The sequence below is a fragment of the Theropithecus gelada genome, chromosome 4 (assembly GCF_003255815.1).
Source record: "Theropithecus gelada isolate Dixy chromosome 4, Tgel_1.0, whole genome shotgun sequence".
Classification (NCBI taxonomy): domain Eukaryota; kingdom Metazoa; phylum Chordata; class Mammalia; order Primates; family Cercopithecidae; genus Theropithecus; species Theropithecus gelada.
The window spans coordinates 59,127,655-59,148,786 of record NC_037671.1 but is presented as its reverse complement, the minus strand read 5'-3'; the positions used below and the strand labels follow the sequence as shown (position 1 = coordinate 59,148,786).

Genomic DNA, 21,132 nt, shown 5'->3' with positions numbered 1-21,132 from the left:
AATGAGTTTTCCAGTTTTCACACTACCAGTACTACCATAATTCCTTTCACAGGTCCAATTCCTGAAACCTTTTGCTCTTGATGTAATTTAGCCTATTTCTTTTTAACTTCTCTCCCTATCTTCTGCCCACCTCCATCACAGATACTGGAGTTCAGCTTTTTCAGATTTTTAAGTCACTCACCACTCATCCATCTGCTTTTCAGCTTCTAAAATTTTATTGGCATCTTTTATCTGGTGTGGTCTTCTCTTGAGTTTTCTTGGTATCTTTTATCTGGTGTGGTCTTCTCTTGAGTTTTCTTGGTCCTTGTGGTTTTATGGATTTTACTACTTATTTCTCCTAACTAACTGTAATTTTGTACCCGTTGACCAACCTCTCCCTATCTCCCTCTTTCTTACTCCTCCTAGCCTCTGGTAACCACTATTCTACTATTTCTGGATCAACCTTTTTAGATTCCATATATAAGTGAGATCGTGCAGTATTCATATTTCTGTGGTTGGCTTATTTCACTTAGCATAATGTCTTTGAGGTTCATCCACGTTGCTGCAAATGACAGGATTTCATTCTTTCTTATGGCTGAATAGTCTTCCACTATATATATATGCCACATTTTCTCCATCCCTTTGTCCATTGATGGACACTTGGATCCCACATCTTGGCTATTGTGAAAAGTGCTGCATCAAACATGGGGGTGCAGATATCTCTTACACAAAATGATTTCCTTCACCTTGCATAAATTCCAAGTAGTGAGATTGCTAGATCATATGGTAGTGCTATTTTTATTACTATTTTTTTTGAGACAGAGTCTTGCTCTGTCACCCAGGCTGGAGTGCAGTGACACGATCATAGCTCACTGCAGTCTCAGCCTCCCAGACTCAAGCAATCCTCCTGCCTTAGCCTCTCGCATAGCTGGGACTATAAGAATGAGCCACCATGCCCGGCTAATTTTTTAATTATTTATAGTGGAGATGAGGTCTCACCTTGTTGCCCAGGCTGGTCTCAAGTCCTGAGCTCAGGCAATCTCCCTGCCTTGGCCTCCTAAAGTGCTGGGATTACAGGCATAAGCCACCATGCCCAGCCCTATATTTAATATTTTAAAATATGCAATATACCCAGGTAACAAACCTGCATATATACCCCCGAATCTAAAATGAAAGCTGACATTACTTAAAAAAAAAAGCGGACAAACAATCTGAATAAACATTTCTCAAAAGAAGACACAGAAGGCTGGGTGCAGTGGCTCACGCCTGTAATCCCAGCACTTTGGGAGGCCATGGCGGGCAGATCACCTGAGGTCAGGAGATCGAGAACAGCCTGGCCAACATGGCGAAACCCCTTCTCTACTAAAAATACAAAGAAATTAGCCAGACGTGGTGGCATGCACCTGTAGTCCCAGCTACTTGGGAGGATGAGGCAAGAGAATTGCTTGAACCCAGGTGGCGAAGGTTGGCAGTGAGCTGACATCACACCACTGCACTCCAGCGTGGGCAACAGAGCAAGACTCCATCTCTAAAAAAAAAAAAAAAAAAAAAAAAAAAAGGACACAGAACTGGCCAACAAGTATATTTTAAAATGCTCAACATCACTAATCATTAGGGAAATGCAAATGAAAACCATACTAAGATCTCACCTTACCCCAGTTGGAATGACTGTTACTAAAAAGACAGAAAATAACATATGCTGGCAAGGGTGTGGAGAAAGAGGAACTCATATACTTGATGGGAATATAAATTAGTACAGCCATTATGGACAACAGTATGTCCATAAATATACTGACAACAGTATATTTAATATTGGCTTTCTAATAGTAGCCATTCTAACTGGTATGAGATGGTATCTTACTGTGGTTTTGATTTCATTTTTCTGATGACTAGTGATGTGGAGCACTTTTTCATATGTTTGTTGGCCACTTGTATGTCTTCTTCTGAGAAGTGTCTGTTCATGTCTTTTGCCCATTTTCAAATGGGATTATTTGTTTTTTGCTTGTTCAATTTTTTAAGTTCCTTATAGAGTCTGGATGTTAAACCTTTGTCAAATGTGTAGCTTGCAAATATTTTCTCCCATTCTGCAGGTTTTCTGTTTACTCTGTTGACATTTTCTTTTGATGTGCAGAAGCTCTTTAGTTTAATTAGGTCCTACATGTCAATTTTTGTTTCATTGCAATTGCTTTTGAGGACTTAGTCATAAATTATTTTCAAGGACTGATGTCCGGAATGGTGTTTCCTAGGTTTTCTTCTTGAATTCTTATAGTTTGAGGTTTTACATTTAAATCTCTAATCCGTCTTGAGTTAATTTTTGTATATGGTAAAAGGTAAGGATCCAGTTTTACTTTTCTGCATACATCTAGCCAGTTATCCCAGCACCATTTATTGAATAAGAAGTCCTTCCCCCATTGCTTATTCTTGTCAACTTTGTTGATGATTAGATGGCTATAGGTGTATAGTTTTATTTCTGTGTTATCTCTTCTGTTCCATTGGTCTACATGTCTGTTTTTGTACCAGTACCATGCTGTTTTAGTTATTATATATTGATAGGATAGTTTGGGGTCAGATAATGTGATGACTCTGGCTTTGTTCTATTTTCTTAGGATTGCTTTAGTTATTCAGGGTCTTTTTTGGTCTCTTATGAATTTTAGAATAGTTGCTTTCCAGTTCATGACATTGGTAGTTTGATAGGAATAATGTTGAATTGGTAGATTAAGCAGTATGTTCATTTTAATGGTATCAATTTTTCCAATCCATGAGCATGGAATGTTTTTCCATTTTTTTTGTGTGTCATTTGTGATTTCTTTCAGCAGTGTTTTGTAGTTTTCCTTGTAGAGATCTTTCACCTTCTTGGATAGATGTATTCCTAGGTATTTTATTTATCTATTTATTTGACTAGTGTAAATGGGATTGTGTTCTTGATTTGGCTCTTGGCTTGAATGTTATTGGTGTGTAGAAATGTTACTAATTTTTGTACATTTATTAGTATTATTATTATTGGTACCAAATTTCTTTATTTGAAGGAATGGTACAAATCAAAGAACTTAAGTGAATGTTTTGGTACAACTTATAGAAAAGGTAAAGGAAACCCCAACATGTATGGACTGCCTTGGTCACCAGGGAAGTCACTCCATAGATACGGGGAAATTAGCTTAAGGCTTAGCTTTCATTATCACTGTCTCCCAGGGTATGCTTGTCAAAGAGATGCTCTGCCAAGCCAGATTCTGGTGCTCCCATCTTGTGCAAGTTGGTCACGTAGTCACCCAATTCTTGGATGGATTTCACCTGCTCATTCAGGTGCTGTGTCTCAATGAAGTCACACAAATGGGGATCATTTTTGTCAGTGGCCAGTTTGTGCAGTTCCAGTAGTCACTGATTCACATTTTTTCTTTCCAAATGTAATGCCCACTCCTTTGCATTTAGCCCGTGTAGGAGGTGTAGAGCTCCAGGTTGATCTGGAGGTTGATGGCAGCCTCTGATTCCTGGTGGTAGTTCTGGCGCACCTGCGAGGGGGACGTGGTAGTCATGGCGGTGGCGGTGGCTATGCGGTGCTGGAACGGCGGCGGAGGCCTTGCGACGGTCCCAGGGTGCGGTGAGGAGGCGGCGGAGGGCTGGTTATGGGCGGCTGGCGGGGGTGGGGGGGACGAGCGCCAGGTTCTGTCCAAGCACTGTTGAAGCAGGAAACCTTGGCGAGTCTCTGTGAAGAACGTCTGCCCTACATTTATTTTGTATCTTGAAATTTTACTAGAGTTGTTATCATTTCCAGGAGATGTTTGGCAGAATATTCAGGGTTTTCTAGTATAGACTTATATTGTCAGCAAAGAGAGATAGCTTGACTTCTTTTCCTATTTGGATGCATTTTATTTCTTTCTCTTGCTTCATTGCTCTGGCTACCAATTCTAGTGCTAGGTTGAATAGGAGTGATGACAGTGGTCATCCTTGTCTTGTTCCAGTTCTCAAGAGCAATGCTTCTGGTTTTACCTGTTCAGTATGAACTGGCTGTGGGTTTGTCACAGGTGGCTCTTATTATTTTCAGGTGTGTTCCTTTGATGCCTAGTTTCCTGAGGGTTTTTATCAAGAAAGGATGTTGGATTTTATTTAAAGCTTTTTCCACATCTATTGAGATTATCATAAGGTTTTTGTTTTTACTTTTGTTTATGTGGTAATCACATTTATTGATTTGTGTATGTCGAACCAACCTTATATCCCAGGAATGACGCCTACTTAATAGTGGTGAATTAACTTTTTGATGCACTGTTTGATTTGAACTGCTAGTATTTTGTTGAGGATTTTTGCATCTATGTTCATCAGGGATATTGGCCTGTAGTTTTCTTTTTTCATTGTGTCTTTGCAAAGTTTTGGTATCAGAGTGATGCTGGCTTTGTGGAATGAGCTGGAGAGGAGTCCTTCCCTTCTCTATTTTTTGGAATAGTTTCAGTAGAATTGGTAGCAGCTCTTTGTATGTCTGGCGGAATTTGGCTATGAATCCATCTGGTCTGGGTGTCTTTAGTTGGTAGTTTTTGTTGTTGTTGTTGTTGTTGTTGTTGCTGTGTGTTTTTGAGACAGGGTCTCTCTCTGTCACCCAGGCTATAGTGCAGTGGTGCAATCACAGCACATTGCAGCTGCCATCTCTCGGGCTCAAGCAATCCTCCTGCTTCAGACTCCTGAGTAGCTGGGACTACTGGCACGTGTCACAACACTTGGCTAATTCTTTTTATTTTTAATAGATATAAGGTCTTGTGTTGTTGCCCAGGCTGATCCTGAACTCTGAGATCAAGCAGTCCTCCTGCCTTGGCCTTTCAAAGTGGTGTGATTACAAGCATGAGCCTCTGTGCCCAGCAGATTTTTTATTATTGGTCCAATTTTAGTACTTGATATTAGTCTGTTTAGGGTTTCAATTTGTTTCTGGTTCAACCTTAGGAGAGTGTGTGTTTCCAAGAATGCATCCATTTCCTCTAGATTTTCTAGTTTGTATGTGTAGAGGTGTTCATAATAGTCTCTGAGGATCTTTTGTATTTCTGTGGTGTCAGTAATGTAACCTTTGTTGTTTCTGATTGTGCTTGTTTGGATTTTCTCTGTTTTCTTTTCTTTGTTAATTTTGCTTGCAGTCTGTCAATCTTGTTTATCCTTTCAAAGAAAAAACTTTTAGTTTCATTGATTCTTTGTATGGATTTTTGGGTCTCAATTTTGTTTAGTTCTTCTTTGACTTTAGTGATTCCTTCTGCTTGCTTTGGGGTTTCTCTTGTTTTTCTAGTTTCTCTAGGTGTAAAGATTAGATCACTGAGATGTTTCTAACTTTGTGAGGTAAATGTTTAGTACTATAAACTTTCCTCTTAACATTAGTTTTGCCGTATCCCAGAAATTTTGGTATGTTGTATTTCTTTTTCATTAATTTCAAAGAATTTTTAAAATTTCTGCCTTAATTTCATTGTTTACCCAAAGTCATTCAGGAGCAAGTTGTTTAATTTTCATGTAATTGTGTGGTTTTGAGAGATCTTCTTGATATTGATTACTATTTTTATTCCACTGTGGTCCGAGAGTATGGTTCATATAATTTCAATTTTTTTGAATTTATTGAGACTTGCTCTGTGGCCAAGCATGTGTTCAATCTTGCAATATTTTGCATGAGCAGATGAGAAGAATGTATATTCTGTGGTTGATGGGTGGAATATTCTGTAGATGTCTCTTAGGTCCAATTCATCAAATGTCCAATTTAATTCTAGAATTCCTATGTCAGTTTTCTGCATGAATGATCTGTCTAATGTTGTCAGTGGGGTGTTTTCAAGTCCCCCACTATTATTGTATGGCTGTCTAAGTCTTCTTATAGGTCTAGAGTACTTGTTTTATTTATCAGGGTGCTCCAATGTTGGGTGCATATATATTTAGGATAGTTAAGTCTTCTTATTTAAGGCTGATCTTGAACTCCTGGGCTCAAGTGATCCACTACCTTGGCCTCTCAAAGTACTGGGGATTACAGGCATGAGCCACTGCACCTGGCAAGAAAAAAATCTTAAAAACCACTAGAGAAAAATGTCAAAGGGAACCCCATCAGGTGAACAGTGGACTTCTCAACAGAAGTTTTTTATTTTTATCATTTTATTATTTTTTATTTTATCATTTTTTATTTTTATTTATTTTATTTTTATTTATTTTTTTAATTTTATCATTTTATTATTTTTATCATTATGTAATGCTCTACTTTGTCCTTTCTTTTTCTATTGTTGGCTTAAAATCTGTTTTATCTGATATAAGAATCATGACCCTTGCTCTTTGTTATTCTCGATTTGTGATATTTCTCTAGCCCTTTACTTTGAGCCTATGGGTGTCATTACATATGAGGTCTACTTGTTTTTTTTAATCCAACATACCACTCTGTGTCTTTTAAGTGCAGCGTTTAGACCATTAACATTCAAAGTTAATACTGATATGTGAATTTTTGATCCTATTGTAAAGTTGTTAGCTGGCTGCTTTGTAGTTTCTATCATGTGGTTATTTTACAGTATCTGTGGAAAATGTACATAAGTGTGTTTTTGTGGTAGTGGGTATCATTATTTTGTTTACATGTTTAGAACTCCCTTAAGAAACTCTTGTAAGTCTGGTCTAGTAATAACTCATTCTCTTAGCACTTGCTTGTCTGGAAAATATTTTGTTTCTCCTTCACTGATGAAGCTTAGTTTGTCAGGATATGTATGTCTTGGTTGGAATTTCTTGTCTTTAAGAATGCTGAAAATAGGCCCCTAACCTCTCCTGCCTTGCAAGGTTTCTGTTGAGAAGTCCACTGTTCACCTGATGGGGTTCCCTTTGACATTTTTCTCTAGTGGTTTTTAAGATTTTTTTCTTGCCAGGTGCAGTGGCTCATGCCTGTAATCCCCAGTACTTTGAGAGGCCAAGGTAGTGGATCACTTGAGCCCAGGAGTTCAAGATCAGCCTGGACAACATGGCAAAACCCCATCTCTCAAAAAAATAGAAAAATTGGCCAGGCATTGTGGTGCATACCTGTAGTCTCAGTTACTTGGGAGGCTGAGGTGGAAGGATTACCCAAGCTCAGGAGGTGGAGGTTGCAGTGAGCAGTGATGGCACCACTACACTCCAACCTGGGCAACAGAGACCCTGAGACCCTGTCTCAAAAAAAAAAAAAGATTTTTTCTTCAGCATTGGCCCTGGAGGGTCTGGTGACTATATGTCTTGGTGATACTCATTTTGTATAGGATGTAACAGGTATTCTCTGGATTTCTTTTTCTTTTTCATGTGGGTATGATTTTTTTTCTTTTTTTTTTTCTTTCCATAAATTTTTTTTTCTTTTTCTTTCCCTTTTCTCCCTGTGGCTGTAGTGAATACTGGGTAGGGTCTTTTGGCTTCGTTTCTATAGGTCTATGCACTTCTGTTGGCAGGTTTCATATTGGGCTGTGCAGTTTGACCTACAGGCCAGTACATGGCACTTATAGGTAAGAGCTGGCTACAACCAAAGTGGCTGGGTATGGACTTGATCCTTGTTTTACTGAGAGAAGTTCTCTGTGGTCTCAGTCAATGGGCTGATTGGTCGAGTACACAGTGGTCTGTGCTCTCTGCTTAGCCGCAGGGAAAGGAGGGACCAAAATGGGCAGGGCTGGATGGACAGGTCCACCTACAGGCTCCCTGATAGCAGGCACAAGCATCAGTACAGAGGGGGAATCCAGTGGGTGGCCACCAAGTGCCCAGAGGTGTGCCTAGATGTGGAGCTGGGAAATCTCCTTGGCCCCAAGTTCTCTGCACAGGCATGAGGGAGGTGTCCTAAACTAATCCAGGAGAGTGAGTGCAATAGATGCCTGGAGATCTGCTTGAATGTGGAGCAGTGAGGATCCCCCTGCACCTGGTTCTCTGCACAAGAAGGGTGGGGCAGCTCAGGCTGCTGAATCAGCTTAGCAAGTGTTCCAAATGCCTGGAGATCTGCCTGGGCATGAAGCGGAGATGGCCTTCATGCCATCAGTGTACAGAATCTCTGTGAATCTCTGTACAGAAAGGGTGGGGTGAATCAAGCTCCTAATCCACATGAGCAGGTGCTCTGAATACCTGGAGATCTGCCTGGGCATGGAGTGGAGAGAGTCCCATTGCACCAAGATTTATACCCAAGAAGGGTAGGGAGCAACTCAGGCTGCTGAACCAGATGAGGGGGTGCTCCTAATACCTGGACACCTGCCTGGGTCCTGTGAGTGAAGCAGAGAGGAAACTGCTGCACGATGACTTCAGGGGAGTGGGCTGATGGACCCAGCAATTTTCTTGCCCATTTTTAAACGGAATTATTTGATTTTTTGCTATTGGGTTGTTGGAGTTCCCTATATTTTCTGGATATTAACCCCATGTCAGATGCAGAGTTTGCAAACATTTTCTCCATTTTGGAGGTTGTCTCTTCACTCTGTTGATTGTTTCCTTTGTTGTGTAGAAGCTTTTTGGTTTGATGTAATTCTATTTGTCTGTTTTTTTTTGTTTTTGTTTTTTTTTTTTTTTTTTTTGCTTTTGTTGCCTATGCTTTTGGGGTCTTATTCAAAAAATCCTTTCCCAGACCAATGCCACGAAGCATTTCCCAATGTTTTCTTCTAGAAGTTCCACAGTTTCTGGTCTTAACGTTTGTCTTTAATCCATTTTCGGTTGTTTTTTGGAGTCTAAAAACACTGATTTTTCATTCTTTACTAAAATGTCATTACTTACAAGAGTTAAGTTTTTGGCTGATGCTTTGTTTTTCTCAGGTGTACACATGATAAATACTGACTATTTAATACCTTTCTGTACAATAGATATATCACTTATTTTCTTTCACATCCTATTGTGTTGGTCAGTTGTAGTGCACAAGATATGTATTAAATGCTTAACGCACACACATAGCACACACACACATTTGCCATCCTGAATGTCTAGAATGGCATATTCATTCTGCCATTTTTCTTAGTTACCAGGCTTTATAAACATAGAAACAGCCCTGATTCTTAAAGAGTTAGGAACATTATTGCAAACAAAGTAAATAATCAGCATATAGTCTTCCCTTAGACCCCTTTCTTAACAGTATTATACAAGAGATTTCAACTTTCTGTTATCTTCCTAGTTCCAACTGCAGCTTTACAAGAAGGCCTGCTATGACCATGCCATTAACATTATAAGCCACTCCCTCTCCCTCAAAACGTAATCCTTTTTTGCAGCCTCTATTTTTTCCAAAGCACCTTTCACCATCCAACATACTATACAATTTACTTAATTATCTTTTGTATGTTTTTTAACCATCCCCTCTTGCCACACATACACACAAACACACACACACACTCCATGAAAGCGTGAATCTTTGACTGTTTTGTCCATTGAGTTTCCTAGGTACTTAGAATAGCCCCTTTCACATAGTAGGGACTTTATAAATATTTACTAAGTGAATAAATGGGCTGGGTGCGGTGGTCAGGCCTGTAATCCCCGCACACTTTGGGAGGCAGAGGTGGGCGGATCACGAGGTCAGGAGATCACAACCATCCTGGCTAACACGGTGAAACCTCGTCTCTACTAAAAATACAAAAAATTAGCCAGGCGTGGTGGTGGGCGCCTGTAGTCCCAGCTACTCAGGAGGCTGAGGCAGGAGAATGGCATGAATCTAGGAGGCAGAGCTTGCAGTGAGCCGAGATCGTATCACTGCACTGCAGCGTGGGAGACAGAGTGAGTCTCCGTCTCAAAAAATAAATAAATAAAATGAATAAATGCAGAAATGGATACTGCAGTGACAGTAGGCAGTTCCTGACTTCTGTTGTCACAAGTCCAGTCAATTGCCAACTTTACTACTTCGTTTCCAGGGTTAAATTCTAGTGTGTGTGTATGTGGTGGGGACATGTGGAGATAGACAATATTAAATACATAGTAGATTACACAGACTTGCAAGTGCCAAAAAGGAAACAAAACAGGGGAAGATAATATAAACTGGGAGACGAAAGGTTGAAATTTTAGATGGGAGGAAGATCAGGGAAAAGTTGAATTAGCAGTGAAGATCTGAAAGAAGTGGGGGTTCAAGGCCTATGGATAACTGGAGGAAGAACATGCTGGGCAGAGGGGATGGAAAGCACAAAGACACTGAAGATAAGATCATGCCTGATGTCTTCGGAGGGAAAGTAAGTGGTCCAGTTGTCTGGATCACAGAGAAGGAGAGGATGAGGAGTAGAAAACAAGGCCAGAGAAGTAAGTGGAGGAGAGGTGGCCAGATCATGTAAGGAACCAAAAATCATAAAAGGACTTTAATTTCTATACTGAATGAGGTACGAATTCACTGGAGAGTTTTAAGCACAGGAGGACATGAACTGGTTTACATTTAACAGAATCATTCTCACTGCTGTGTTGAGAATAGACCTCATAGGAACAAGAACAGAAGTAGCAATGCAAGTTACAATGCCACCTTAATTATAGATGAGAGGTAATGGTGGCTAGGACCAGAGTAGCAGCAGTAGGGGTGGTAAAAGGGATTGAGTTTCAGAAATATTTTGAAGGCAAAGCTAGTGGGATTTGCTAATGGACTGAGTGTGGGGTGTGAAATAAATACAGAAATAGAAGATAACATGAAGATAACATCATAGTTTCTGGCTTAAGGAACTTGAACAATGAAATTAACATTAGCTAGGATGAGGAAGAAAGAAACAGGTTGAGGGAGGTAAGGAATGTGGTTTGAAACATGTTAGCCTATCAGTCATGTCAAGCATTCAGTTAGACAATGAGTTAAAGAGGCCCAAGCAGGAGATAGAAATCTGACAAGCATAGCTCACTGATTTTTGTGTGTGTGTGTGTGTGTGTGTTTTTTTTTTTTTTTTTTTTTTTTACAGAGTCTCACTGTGTTGCTCAGGCTGGAGTGCAGTCGTGTAATCTCAGCTCACTGCCACCTCCATATCCCGGGTTCAAGCAATTCTTGTGCCTCAGCCTCCCAGGTAGCTGGGAACATAGGCGTGCAATACCATGCCTGGTTAATTTTTGTATTTTGAGTAGAGATGGAGTTTCATCATGTTGCCCAGGTTGGTCTTAAACTCCTGGTCTCAAGTGATCCACCCGCTTTGGCCTCCCAAAGTGCTGGATTACAGGTGTGAGCCACTGCGCCCAGCCTCATTGATGCATATTTATATCATATTATTGGAGTCGGTCATCTAGAGAATGAATGCAGATAGAAAAGAAAAAAGTCCAAGTACGGAGCCAGGGGAATCATAAAATACTTAGAGGATGAGATAATGAATCAGCTAAATAGAATAAGATGGAAAGACCAACAATATGGGAGGAAAGCTGGTGAATTTGGTATCCTGGAAAGCAGGTAAAGAACCTTTTTCAAGGACAGAGAGTTGTCCAAATGTGTCAAAATGCTGGTAACAGGACACTTAAGATGACAATTGATAAATGACTATTGAGGTTAGCAATGCAGAATATCATGATTTAACTGTGTCCCCCAAAAAGATGTGTCAGAAGACTAACCCCTATTACCTCAGAATGTGATCTTATTTGGACATAGGGTTTTTACAGATGAAATTGAGTTGAAATGAGGTCATTAGGGTGGGCCCTAATATAATACGACTGGTGTTCTTATACAAAGGGAGAGGTTTAGATACAGAGAGAGAAGCACACAAGGAGAACATCCTGTGAAGACTGGAGTTATGCTGATTTATTCAAGGAACAATCAGAAGCTAGGAGAGAAGCCTGAACAGATTCTTCCTAGCACCTGCAGGGGGAGTATGGCCCTGCTGACACCTTGAGTTTATAATTCCAACCTCGAGACTGGTGAGAGAATAAATTTCTGTGGTTTAAGCCACCTAGTTTTTGGTACTTTGTCACTGTAGCCCTAGCAAGCTAATACATGGAGATGACTGATGATCATGAGAAGAGAAATTACAATGAAATTAAAGGATCTAATTGGAGTGGGATCCAGAAAGAATAACAGGGAGGAAACTGAATAGAGTGTGTATAGTCAAGACTTTTAAGGAGTTTTTCCATAAGAGGAAGGAGAAAAACAGAAGATAGAGAAGCAAATGGTCTGAAAGTGAGGTTTTTTTAAATGGGAGAAATAATAGTATGTTTGATACTAATGGGAATGATTCATTAGAGAAGGAAAATCTAATCTTGCAGGAGATGGGGCAGAATCTCTGGAGCAATGTTCCTGATTACAAAAAAGGGGATGGGATCTGGTGCACTGAAGGAGATTGAGACTCACAAGGATAGGTTATTCATGAATAAGAGGAAGTAAAGGGGGTACAGAAGCACAGGTGTGGGGAGATGGCAGTGGCTTCATATCCTCCCACTTCTCAGCGAAGTAAGAAGTAAAGCCATCACCTGAGAGTTAAGAAGACTGGGAATTGGCAGAAAGAGAAGAAAATGAAATGGCAATTTGGACCCTGGGAGAGAGAAGAAACTGGTCATAGTAAGTGATTATTTTCATATGCTATTGAAGCTGATTGGTACTCTTTATTTAAAATTTTCTCTTCTATATTTATAATGAAATTTAGCCTACAGTTTTTTGGGGAATGGATTATGTGTCAGGTGTCAATAAAAATATATAACAGCAATAATAACTACCATTGCTGAGTTCTTCTCTTGTGCCAGGTACTGGGTAAAGCATTTCTACTAATTCACTCATTCAATTCTCATAGCCACAAGGAAGTCATATATTGCTTTCCTCTGCTTTTTGGATGAGGAAATTGCAGTGGGGGATAAGGGCACAGTGAAATAATATGGCCAAAGTTTTAAAGCAAGGTTGGGCTTCATGCCAAGGTCTATAGCTCCAAGATTAATGCTTTTAATTAGCAATTCATGCTAATTTTATAAACTAGCTTTTCATCCTATGCTAAATTCTGGAAGAGATTATGTAAAAATGGGAATTATCTATTCTTTGGAAATCATAAAAAACTAGTCAAAAGAAAACATCAGTTTTAAAAACATAATATTTAAAATGAAGAAATAAGGCCAGGTATGGTGGCTCACACCTGTAATCCCAGCACTTTGGGAGGCCAAAGCAGAAGGATGGCTTGAGGCCAGGAGTTCGAAACCAGCCTGGGTAACACAGTGAGACCCCTATCTCTATGAAAAAATTTTAAAACTAGTCGGGTGTGGTGGTGCATGCCTATAGTCCTAGCTACTCAGGAGGCTGAGGCAGGAGGGTTGCTTAGGTTTAGGAGTTTGAGATTGCAGTAAACTATGATCTCATCACTGCACTCCATCCTGGGCAACAGAGCGAGACCCTGTCTCTGTAAAACAAACAAACAAATTTAAAAAATGAAGCGAAGAAATAAAGAGGTAATGGCTTGTTAATTGAATAACATCTTTCTTCTTACATGTGACTATTTTTACTTAAAAGTATGAAGATGTTAATTTAACAAATATTCTTAGGAAAGGATGTGAATCATTACTCTCAACCTCATTCATCACCATGTTCTATCTGTCTCTTATTACTATTCTGTCTCTAAATGCATTGTGAACCACTTTCTTTATTTTCTTTTTTTTTTTTTTTTTTTTTTTTTGAGACGGAGTCTCGCTCTGTCACCCAGGCTGGAGTGCAGTGGCCAGATCTCAGCTCACTGCAAGCTCTGCCTCCCGGGTTCACGCCATTCTCCTGCCTCAGCCTCCCGAGTAGCTGGGACTACAGGCGCCCGCCACCTCGCCCGGCTAGTTTTTTGTATTTTTTAGTAGAGACGGGGTTTCACCGTGTTAGCCAGGATGGTCTCGATCTCCTGACCTCGTGATCCGCCTGTCTCGGCCTCCCAAAGTGCTGGGATTACAGGCTTGAGCCACCGCGCCCGGCCCACTCTCTTTATTTTCATAAGCCATTGTTGTAGGGTAGGCTGCTACTATGTGAGACTGGATGATTGTACGGCCTTTCTGGTGGTTCTGCCTCACTTTCTTGTACCACTTGTACTCATTCTGTACACAGCAACTGGAAGGACTTATTTTCAAAATGTTCTGTGTATTTACTGTTTTACAACTGAGTGCTGCCAACATAGTATCCTAATTACAAAATATTCAGCTGTATAAAATAATGTATAGTGCTTAACTACAAATGGAAAGCATAATTTTTGAAAAAATAAACACCTGAACATCACATAGGATCCTACAAAAAGGCATTAAGCCAAGTAGTTTTTAATTTGCTTATGCTTCTTTCTCCTTTTTTCATTTTTTTCCCCAGACACTGGAGTATTTTGTGGTGAGTTTTCTTCTTTATATTTTTCCAGTGGAATGCTATTGTTTTCCCAAGTCACTCTTCCCAACAGAAAAAAATGAAGATGTACTCTATGGACTCTAATTCCAGTGATTTCATGAAGAATCACAATAAGTTCCATTTTCTAGAGATTTCCCTAGCAGAGAGGGGTGACCTAAGCACATCATGGGCACCTTAACATGTTTGCTCTGTCTTAACAATGTTTTCTCTCTAGGGCTTAGCAGTGTGAGTGGCGTATATTAAATGCTCAATAAATGTCTCTTAAACACTATTAAATGAATACAATATTCAGTGTTTTGTAGGAGAATCTAAAATTTTTTGAGCCATAAGCTAGATCTTTCAATAGAGTGCTTCTGTGTTTAAATTATATAATCAGTGATTTTTTTCTAAAACTGTGAGTTTTGAGTTCCCAGAGGTATGGATTTTCTTTTTTATTCTTGACAGCTAATTTGCAATACTTTCCAATGATGATATACTTTCCCTTTTATCTAAAATGTCAATTTTTTCAACGTTTACCTTGAAGCATGACCAAAGACTGTCGAAGTCGGCCGTTCTCTTTCCGGGTGTTTGTTAGTTTTTCTTTCAGGCTTTTTATTTTGGCGCACAATTCTTCCTTTGACAATTCTGCTAAAGGCTCCTCATCCTCACTGGAGCTTTCACCAGGCAGAAAGGCATTTCCCGAATATGGGTCTCTCTAAAATAGAAGGCAGGCACAATAAAAGAAGCCTCATAGCATCTTTAGTGATTTATCCCAGGTTAACCATTGCATGTTGTTGGGACTACAAATTTCTTGTTTTCACAGGCACTTCCTGCTGCGGATCTAGCTGAAGCTCTGTCCTCCAGCAGGCAGAGGAACTCAAAATAAGGGCAGAACAAAGTTTCATGTACATATGCCTCTTGAGAAACAGAAACCAGGATTCTGAATTTCTGCCTAACTTCAGTGAAAAATACAAAGTAGATAATTTAGCAAAACAGAATAAAATCAATAAGACCACCATTCAAATCTGCTCTTCTCTGATATACAGCCCGGATTTGAGCAGAATGCCTCACCATCTAAACCTTATTTCTTTCACCTGTGAATACACACAGACGAATGATTTAATAAATAGAAAAGCTTAACAAGATGGCAGGGTGTACCAGAGTTAGTGCTTCTACTTGCCAGCTACAAACAATTCCTAACACAGTGTTCAAAAGGTTACTATTTGTTAGGACAGGAGGTACCTGTGGAGGGGTGTAGGATAGTAGCTGACAGGGGACATGAGGGAATCTTTGGGGTGTTGGTGATGTTTTATTTTTTATATGGATGTGTTTATTGTGTGATAATCAAGCTATACAGTTTTTATACATGTACTCTTCTGTATATATGTTACACTTCCCTAAAACGTTTCTTTAAAATCTCCAGAAAGTGGCTGGGCATGGTGACTCACACCTGTAATCTCAGCACTTTGGGAGGCCAGGAAGGGTGGATCGCTTGAGCCCAGGGGGTCAAGATCAGCCTGGGCAACGTGGTGAAACCCCGTCTCTACAAAAAATATAAAAATTAGCCGGGCATGGTGGCATGCGTCTGTTGTCCAGCTATTCTGGAGATCACCGGATTAAAGGGAGGCTGAGGCTGCAGTGAGCTGAGATGGCGCCACTGCACTCCACCCTGGGTGACAGAGGGAGACCCTGTCTCAAAAACAAAGTGAAAATTAAAAAAAAAAAAAAAAAACAACTCCAGAAAGTAAATTTTTATAGATTCTCTTGACAGTTTTCAATCCCTAGAGCCTAAATATTCTGCATTTATGTTTAAACCCTGAGAGCAGATGTCATTGACACACAACAAAAGATTTGCAAGATCTTTATGAAGGAAGTAAAAAAAAAATACTTGACTGAAAGCTACCAAAGATAATCTTCTAAATTAATGTAGAGAGACATCATGTTCAGAGATAAGAAGTCTTAATTAATTTATTTTTAAATGTGTGCAATTCATTCAATTATCAATTTATTGTGTAACCATGATTGTGGCTCATTATTTACAAGTAATATTGCTTTCATTAGATTGCAACACTATTGGTGAAAATGATAAAAATTATTTGTTGATTGTCCACCAGGCATTTAGTGGTGTTGTAGGTACTTTACCTGTACCTTCATATGAAATACCCACTTTACAAATAAAGAGAATAGATTTAGAAAAACTGTCATTTATTAAAGGTCACGCATCTAGTAAATGTTGGAACTTGCAAGAGATCTTAAGATTGTCTGACTCCTGTAGAATCCTTAATTTTTTTAAAAAACTGATTATCCCAAAATTGAGCCATGGAATTAATATGATTTAAATAAAAATCTAAAAAGACATTTGGTAACCTAATAAATTGGTTCTGAAATTTATATGGAAGAACAAAAGGCCAAGAATATCTAAAGCAATGCTAAAGAACTATACGAAGCAGGGTGTTTCTTCAGAAATACAAAGGTTTATTAAAAATCTAGAAAACTGTAGGGTGCTGGTTCAGGGATAGATAACATGACCAAGAAATAGAAGACAGTGGCCCGAGGCTGGGCATGGTGGCTCATGCCTGTAATCCCAACACTTTGGGAGGCTGAGGCAGGCAGATCTCTTGAGCCCAGAAGTTCAAGACCAGCCTGGGGCACGTGGCAAAACCCTGTTTCTACAAAAAACACAAAAATTATCCAGGCATGGTGGCACACACCTGTAGTCCTGGTTACTTGGGAGTCTGAAATGGGAGGATTGCTTGAGCTTGGTAGGTTGAGGCTGTGGTGAGCCATGATCACATCACAGCCTGGAAGATAGAGCGAGACCCTGTCTAAAAAAAAAAAAAAAAAGAGAGAGTGGCCCAAAATAGATGCATGCAGATGAAGAACTTTGACATGATAGAGATGGCATGGCAGCTTACTGCAGAAATGGGATCTGTTCAACAAATAAAGCTTGAAAAAATTGGTTAACCGTTTGGAAAAAAAAACGTAAAGGAAATGGATCTGTTATCACACACACGCACACACACAACGTCATATGGATAAAGAATTTAAACATCAAAAACAAAAGTTTAAGTTGTGAGAAAATATAAGTGCAGGTATTTTGAACTTGGGGCAGGAAAGAATTTCTTAGGCATAAAATAATTGATCATAATAAAAAAGGTTAATAAATTCAGCTAAATTAAAATTAAGAACTTTTCTTCATTAAGGCACATTAAAGAAAGTGAAAAGACACATCGCAACTGGTGAATATTTGCAATACTGTTAGGTGACAAATCAGTAAGGAAAAAGAAGCCAGCAATTAAATAGAAAAATAGGCAAATGGCATGAACAAATATTTTACAGAACAGAAAACCCATAGGGCTTATAAATATACAAAGGGATGCTCAACTTCGTTAACAACCAGGGAAGAGAAGATCAAAATGACAATGAGATATGATTTGGGGCAAAAATATGAATGAGCTTGACAAAAGCATGGAGTAGACATAGATCAATGGAATTTCCTCATATTGCTGGTGGAAATGTAAATTGGCAGAACTACTCTGGAAAACATTTAACATTATCTTGTAAATTTTAACATTCACCTACCCTCTGATCTTGCAATTGATTTCTAGGTCTATACATAAGAGAAATTTTCAATATTTGTAGTCCAAGACTTTCCATAATACTGTTGTTCATAATGGCGAAAACCCTGAAAACAGCCCAAATTCCCATCGATAGGACAATGGGTAAATGCATTAGTTACAAGTTTGGATATTATACAGCATTGATGGTGAATAAATTACAGACAAAATGAATGAATTTTGGTAAAATGTTGAGTGAGAAATGCGAGTTCCAGAAGTAAACATAATATGGTATACTTTTTGCAAAGTTTAAGAACAGATAAAACTAATGATACATTATCTAGGTAAATATATGTCATATATGATATATAATCTATAATATATAATATATTTATATAGAAATGTATAATGAGACTACATTATAGTTGTGTATATATATTTTTATAAAACTATTATTGTTATTATTTATTTATTTACTTTTTGAGATGGAATCTCACTCTGTCTCCCAGGATGGAGTGCAGAGGCGCGATCATGGCGCACTGCAACCTGCACCTCCTGGGTTCAAATGATTCTCCTGTCTCAGCCTCCTGAATAGCTGGGATTTCAGGCACGTGCCACCATGCCCAGCTAATTTTTTTGGTACATTTAGTAGAGACAAGGTTCTGCCATATTGCCCAGGCTGGTTTCAAACTCCTGACCTTAAGTGATCTGCCCACCTCGGCCTCCCAAAGTGCTGGGATTACAGGCATGAGCCACCATGCCCGGCCTATAAAACTATTAAAACACAAGTAAATTAAACAAAATTGAATATGATTACTTCTAGAATGAGGCAGGCAGGGAATGGGGTAGGTTAGGAGTCTATAGGAAGTTATAAGGTATAGTAATGTTTTAGGTCTTGGGATGGGCAGCAGCTTTATTGGAGCTCATTGTATTTTTAAAGTAAAAAAATAAAAGTTGACATGAGGCAATATATAGAGAACATCTGTCATATTGCATTGCACATAGTAAACATTCAATAATCATTTTAATCATGTTAGTATACAACATAAGTTCCCTTCTTTGTAATTCGTCTCCTTTATCCACTTCCCTTCATATTTCCCATTCACAACCTTCTGATTGAGACTATCCTATAAGGTCAATTTTGGGGCGTATTGGGGGAGAGCGGATTCAGTGGGGAAAAAAGTATTCACAGCCGGGTGCGGTGGCTCATGCCTGTAATCCCACCACTTTGGGAGACTGAGGCTGGCGGATCATGAGGTCAGGAAATCGAGACCATCCTGGCTAACACGGTGAAACCCTGTCTCAACTAAAAATACAAGAATTTAGCTGGGCATGATGGCATGCGCCTGTAGTCCCAGCTACCCAGGAGGCTGAGGCAAGAGAATCTCTTGAACCCAGGAGGCGGAGGTTTCAATGAGCCAAGATCGCACCACTGCACTCCAGTCTGGGCAACAGAACAAGACTCTGTCTCAGAAATAAACAAACAAACAAACAAACAAAAAATGGAAAAAAAGCATTCACATTTACCTTTTAGTTTAAAAAATAGTTTTAAAGGTCAATAGCAAGACAATTATTTGAAAACATATGCTTTTAAGTTGTAACATTCAAGCTGTGTTGAGATAAAAGGATTTTTTCAAACTACCAAACTAGCCTTTATATATATATATACACACACACACACACACACGTATATATATATACACACACACACACACATATATATGTATATATATCCACATCTGGAAAATTGGAATACAGAGTGGAATTTATAGGGATACAAACCTAGAAGTTTGTTGTATAAAATTTTAAAAAATTAACCTGAGAGTAGAAGAGGTAAAGGTATAACATAAAGAAAGCCTCTACTGCCCAGGAAAAGAAAAGACATTCTGGTGCATGGAGGAGGAGCCTGGGGAATAAGAACTTGATTAGCATGAAATCTGATTTAAATGTCTTTGCTTTTCCTGCCCCTGCGCTTTAGGGGGAAAGGAGATGAATCTCAGGGGTGGGAGTATATGGTAGAGACATACAGATAAATGGGGGCAATCCCAGAACAGCAGGCTGGATCCTTGCTTAGTGCATTCTTAAGTTCCCTAAAGAGTCTGCATGTTCAGCATCAGGGTAACATGGTGTCTCTCTGAGCCATAGATAGGAAATGGCCAAATTGGTGTCCAGACAAATGGGCCAGAGACAACATCCAGATTTCCCGGAGCTCATGCAAAACAGCTGGAGAATCCAAATGGTGCTTGTGTTCTAGTTAGGGGATAGGTAAGTTCTGGAGGAACTAATGAAATATAATCAGATGGCCGGGCATGGTGGCTTATGCCTGTAATCCCAGTACTTTGGGAGGTGGAGGTGGGCAGATCACTTGAGGTCAGGAGTTTAAGACCAGCCTGGCCAACATAGTGAAACCTCGTCTCTACTAAAAATACAAAAAAAATTAGCCAGGAGTGGTGGCTTATGCCTGTAATCCCAGCTACTTGGGAGGCTGAGGTATGAGAATCATTTGAACCCAGGAGGTGGAGGTTGCAGTGAGCAGAGACTGTGCCACTGCACTCCAGCCTGGGCAATGGAGCGAGACTCCATCTCAAAAGAAAAGAAAAGAAAAGAAAAGAAAAGAAAAGAAAAGAAAAGAAAAGAAAAGAAAAGAAAAGAAACACAAACAGCTTCATATCTAGACAGAGAGGCCACAAGTTGCCAGAACATTATAGAAGACGGCAGTGCGTGTCAGGATGGCAAAATTCAGCGGCAGCTACCAATAGAATCCCCAATGGACCTGTAAGGATTGGCTCAACAGTAACACCAAGGGACACCCTGAAACAAGGCAGGAAAGTTAAAACCTCAGTAAAAGATCAGATATCTTTTCCCAGGGGCTGAGTGTAAGACTTCAAAAAACTTGGTTCACTTCCCAAGAAAAGAAGTAAAAAGTGGAGGAGGGGAAGAATTTAGAATTCATTGAGGCTTAAATCCTGAAGTGACTTAAATAATATTAGCTCAAAAAGACTGTTTTACACTAGAAAATGAATAAACAAGTTTAAGCTTTTTATTGTCTTATCAATCAAGAATGGAGAATTGAAAGCCAGATGAGATTGGCTATAGAAAATACAATTACATTTTTATATGATTTATAGCATTTACATTCAACCTTTATTTTATTTATTTATTTATTTATTATTTTCTGGAAACAGGTCTTACTCTTTTGCTTGGGCTGGAGTGCAGTGACACAATTTTAGCTTACTGCAGCCTCAAACTCCTAGGCTCAAGCAGTCCTCCTGCCTCAGCCTCCCAAGTAGCTGGGATTATAGGTGCCAGCCACTATACCTGGTCCCAACCTTTATTTTATAAATGTACCAATATATGTATAAGTTTGTATATGTCATTGTTATATATGTGGTTGTAATACATACATGTGTAATACACCTTATAGTGATGAAA

General features: G+C 39.3%; 1 protein-coding gene across 4 annotated transcripts in view; it reads right to left on the bottom strand.

Annotated features, from left to right (window-relative positions):
- BEND6 (BEN domain containing 6) overlaps window positions 1-21,132 on the bottom strand; it is a 75,760-nt gene that overhangs the window by 21,396 nt on the left and 33,232 nt on the right. For 3 of the 4 annotated variants that reach the window (XM_025382638.1, XM_025382641.1, XM_025382639.1), the window contains one exon: window positions 14,681-14,858. In XM_025382638.1, coding sequence (XP_025238423.1) covers window positions 14,681-14,858 — 178 coding nt within the window. Of the gene's footprint in view, window positions 1-14,674; window positions 14,859-21,132 lie in introns of all 4 variants that reach the window. The other variant, XM_025382640.1, reaches the window with a different exon arrangement.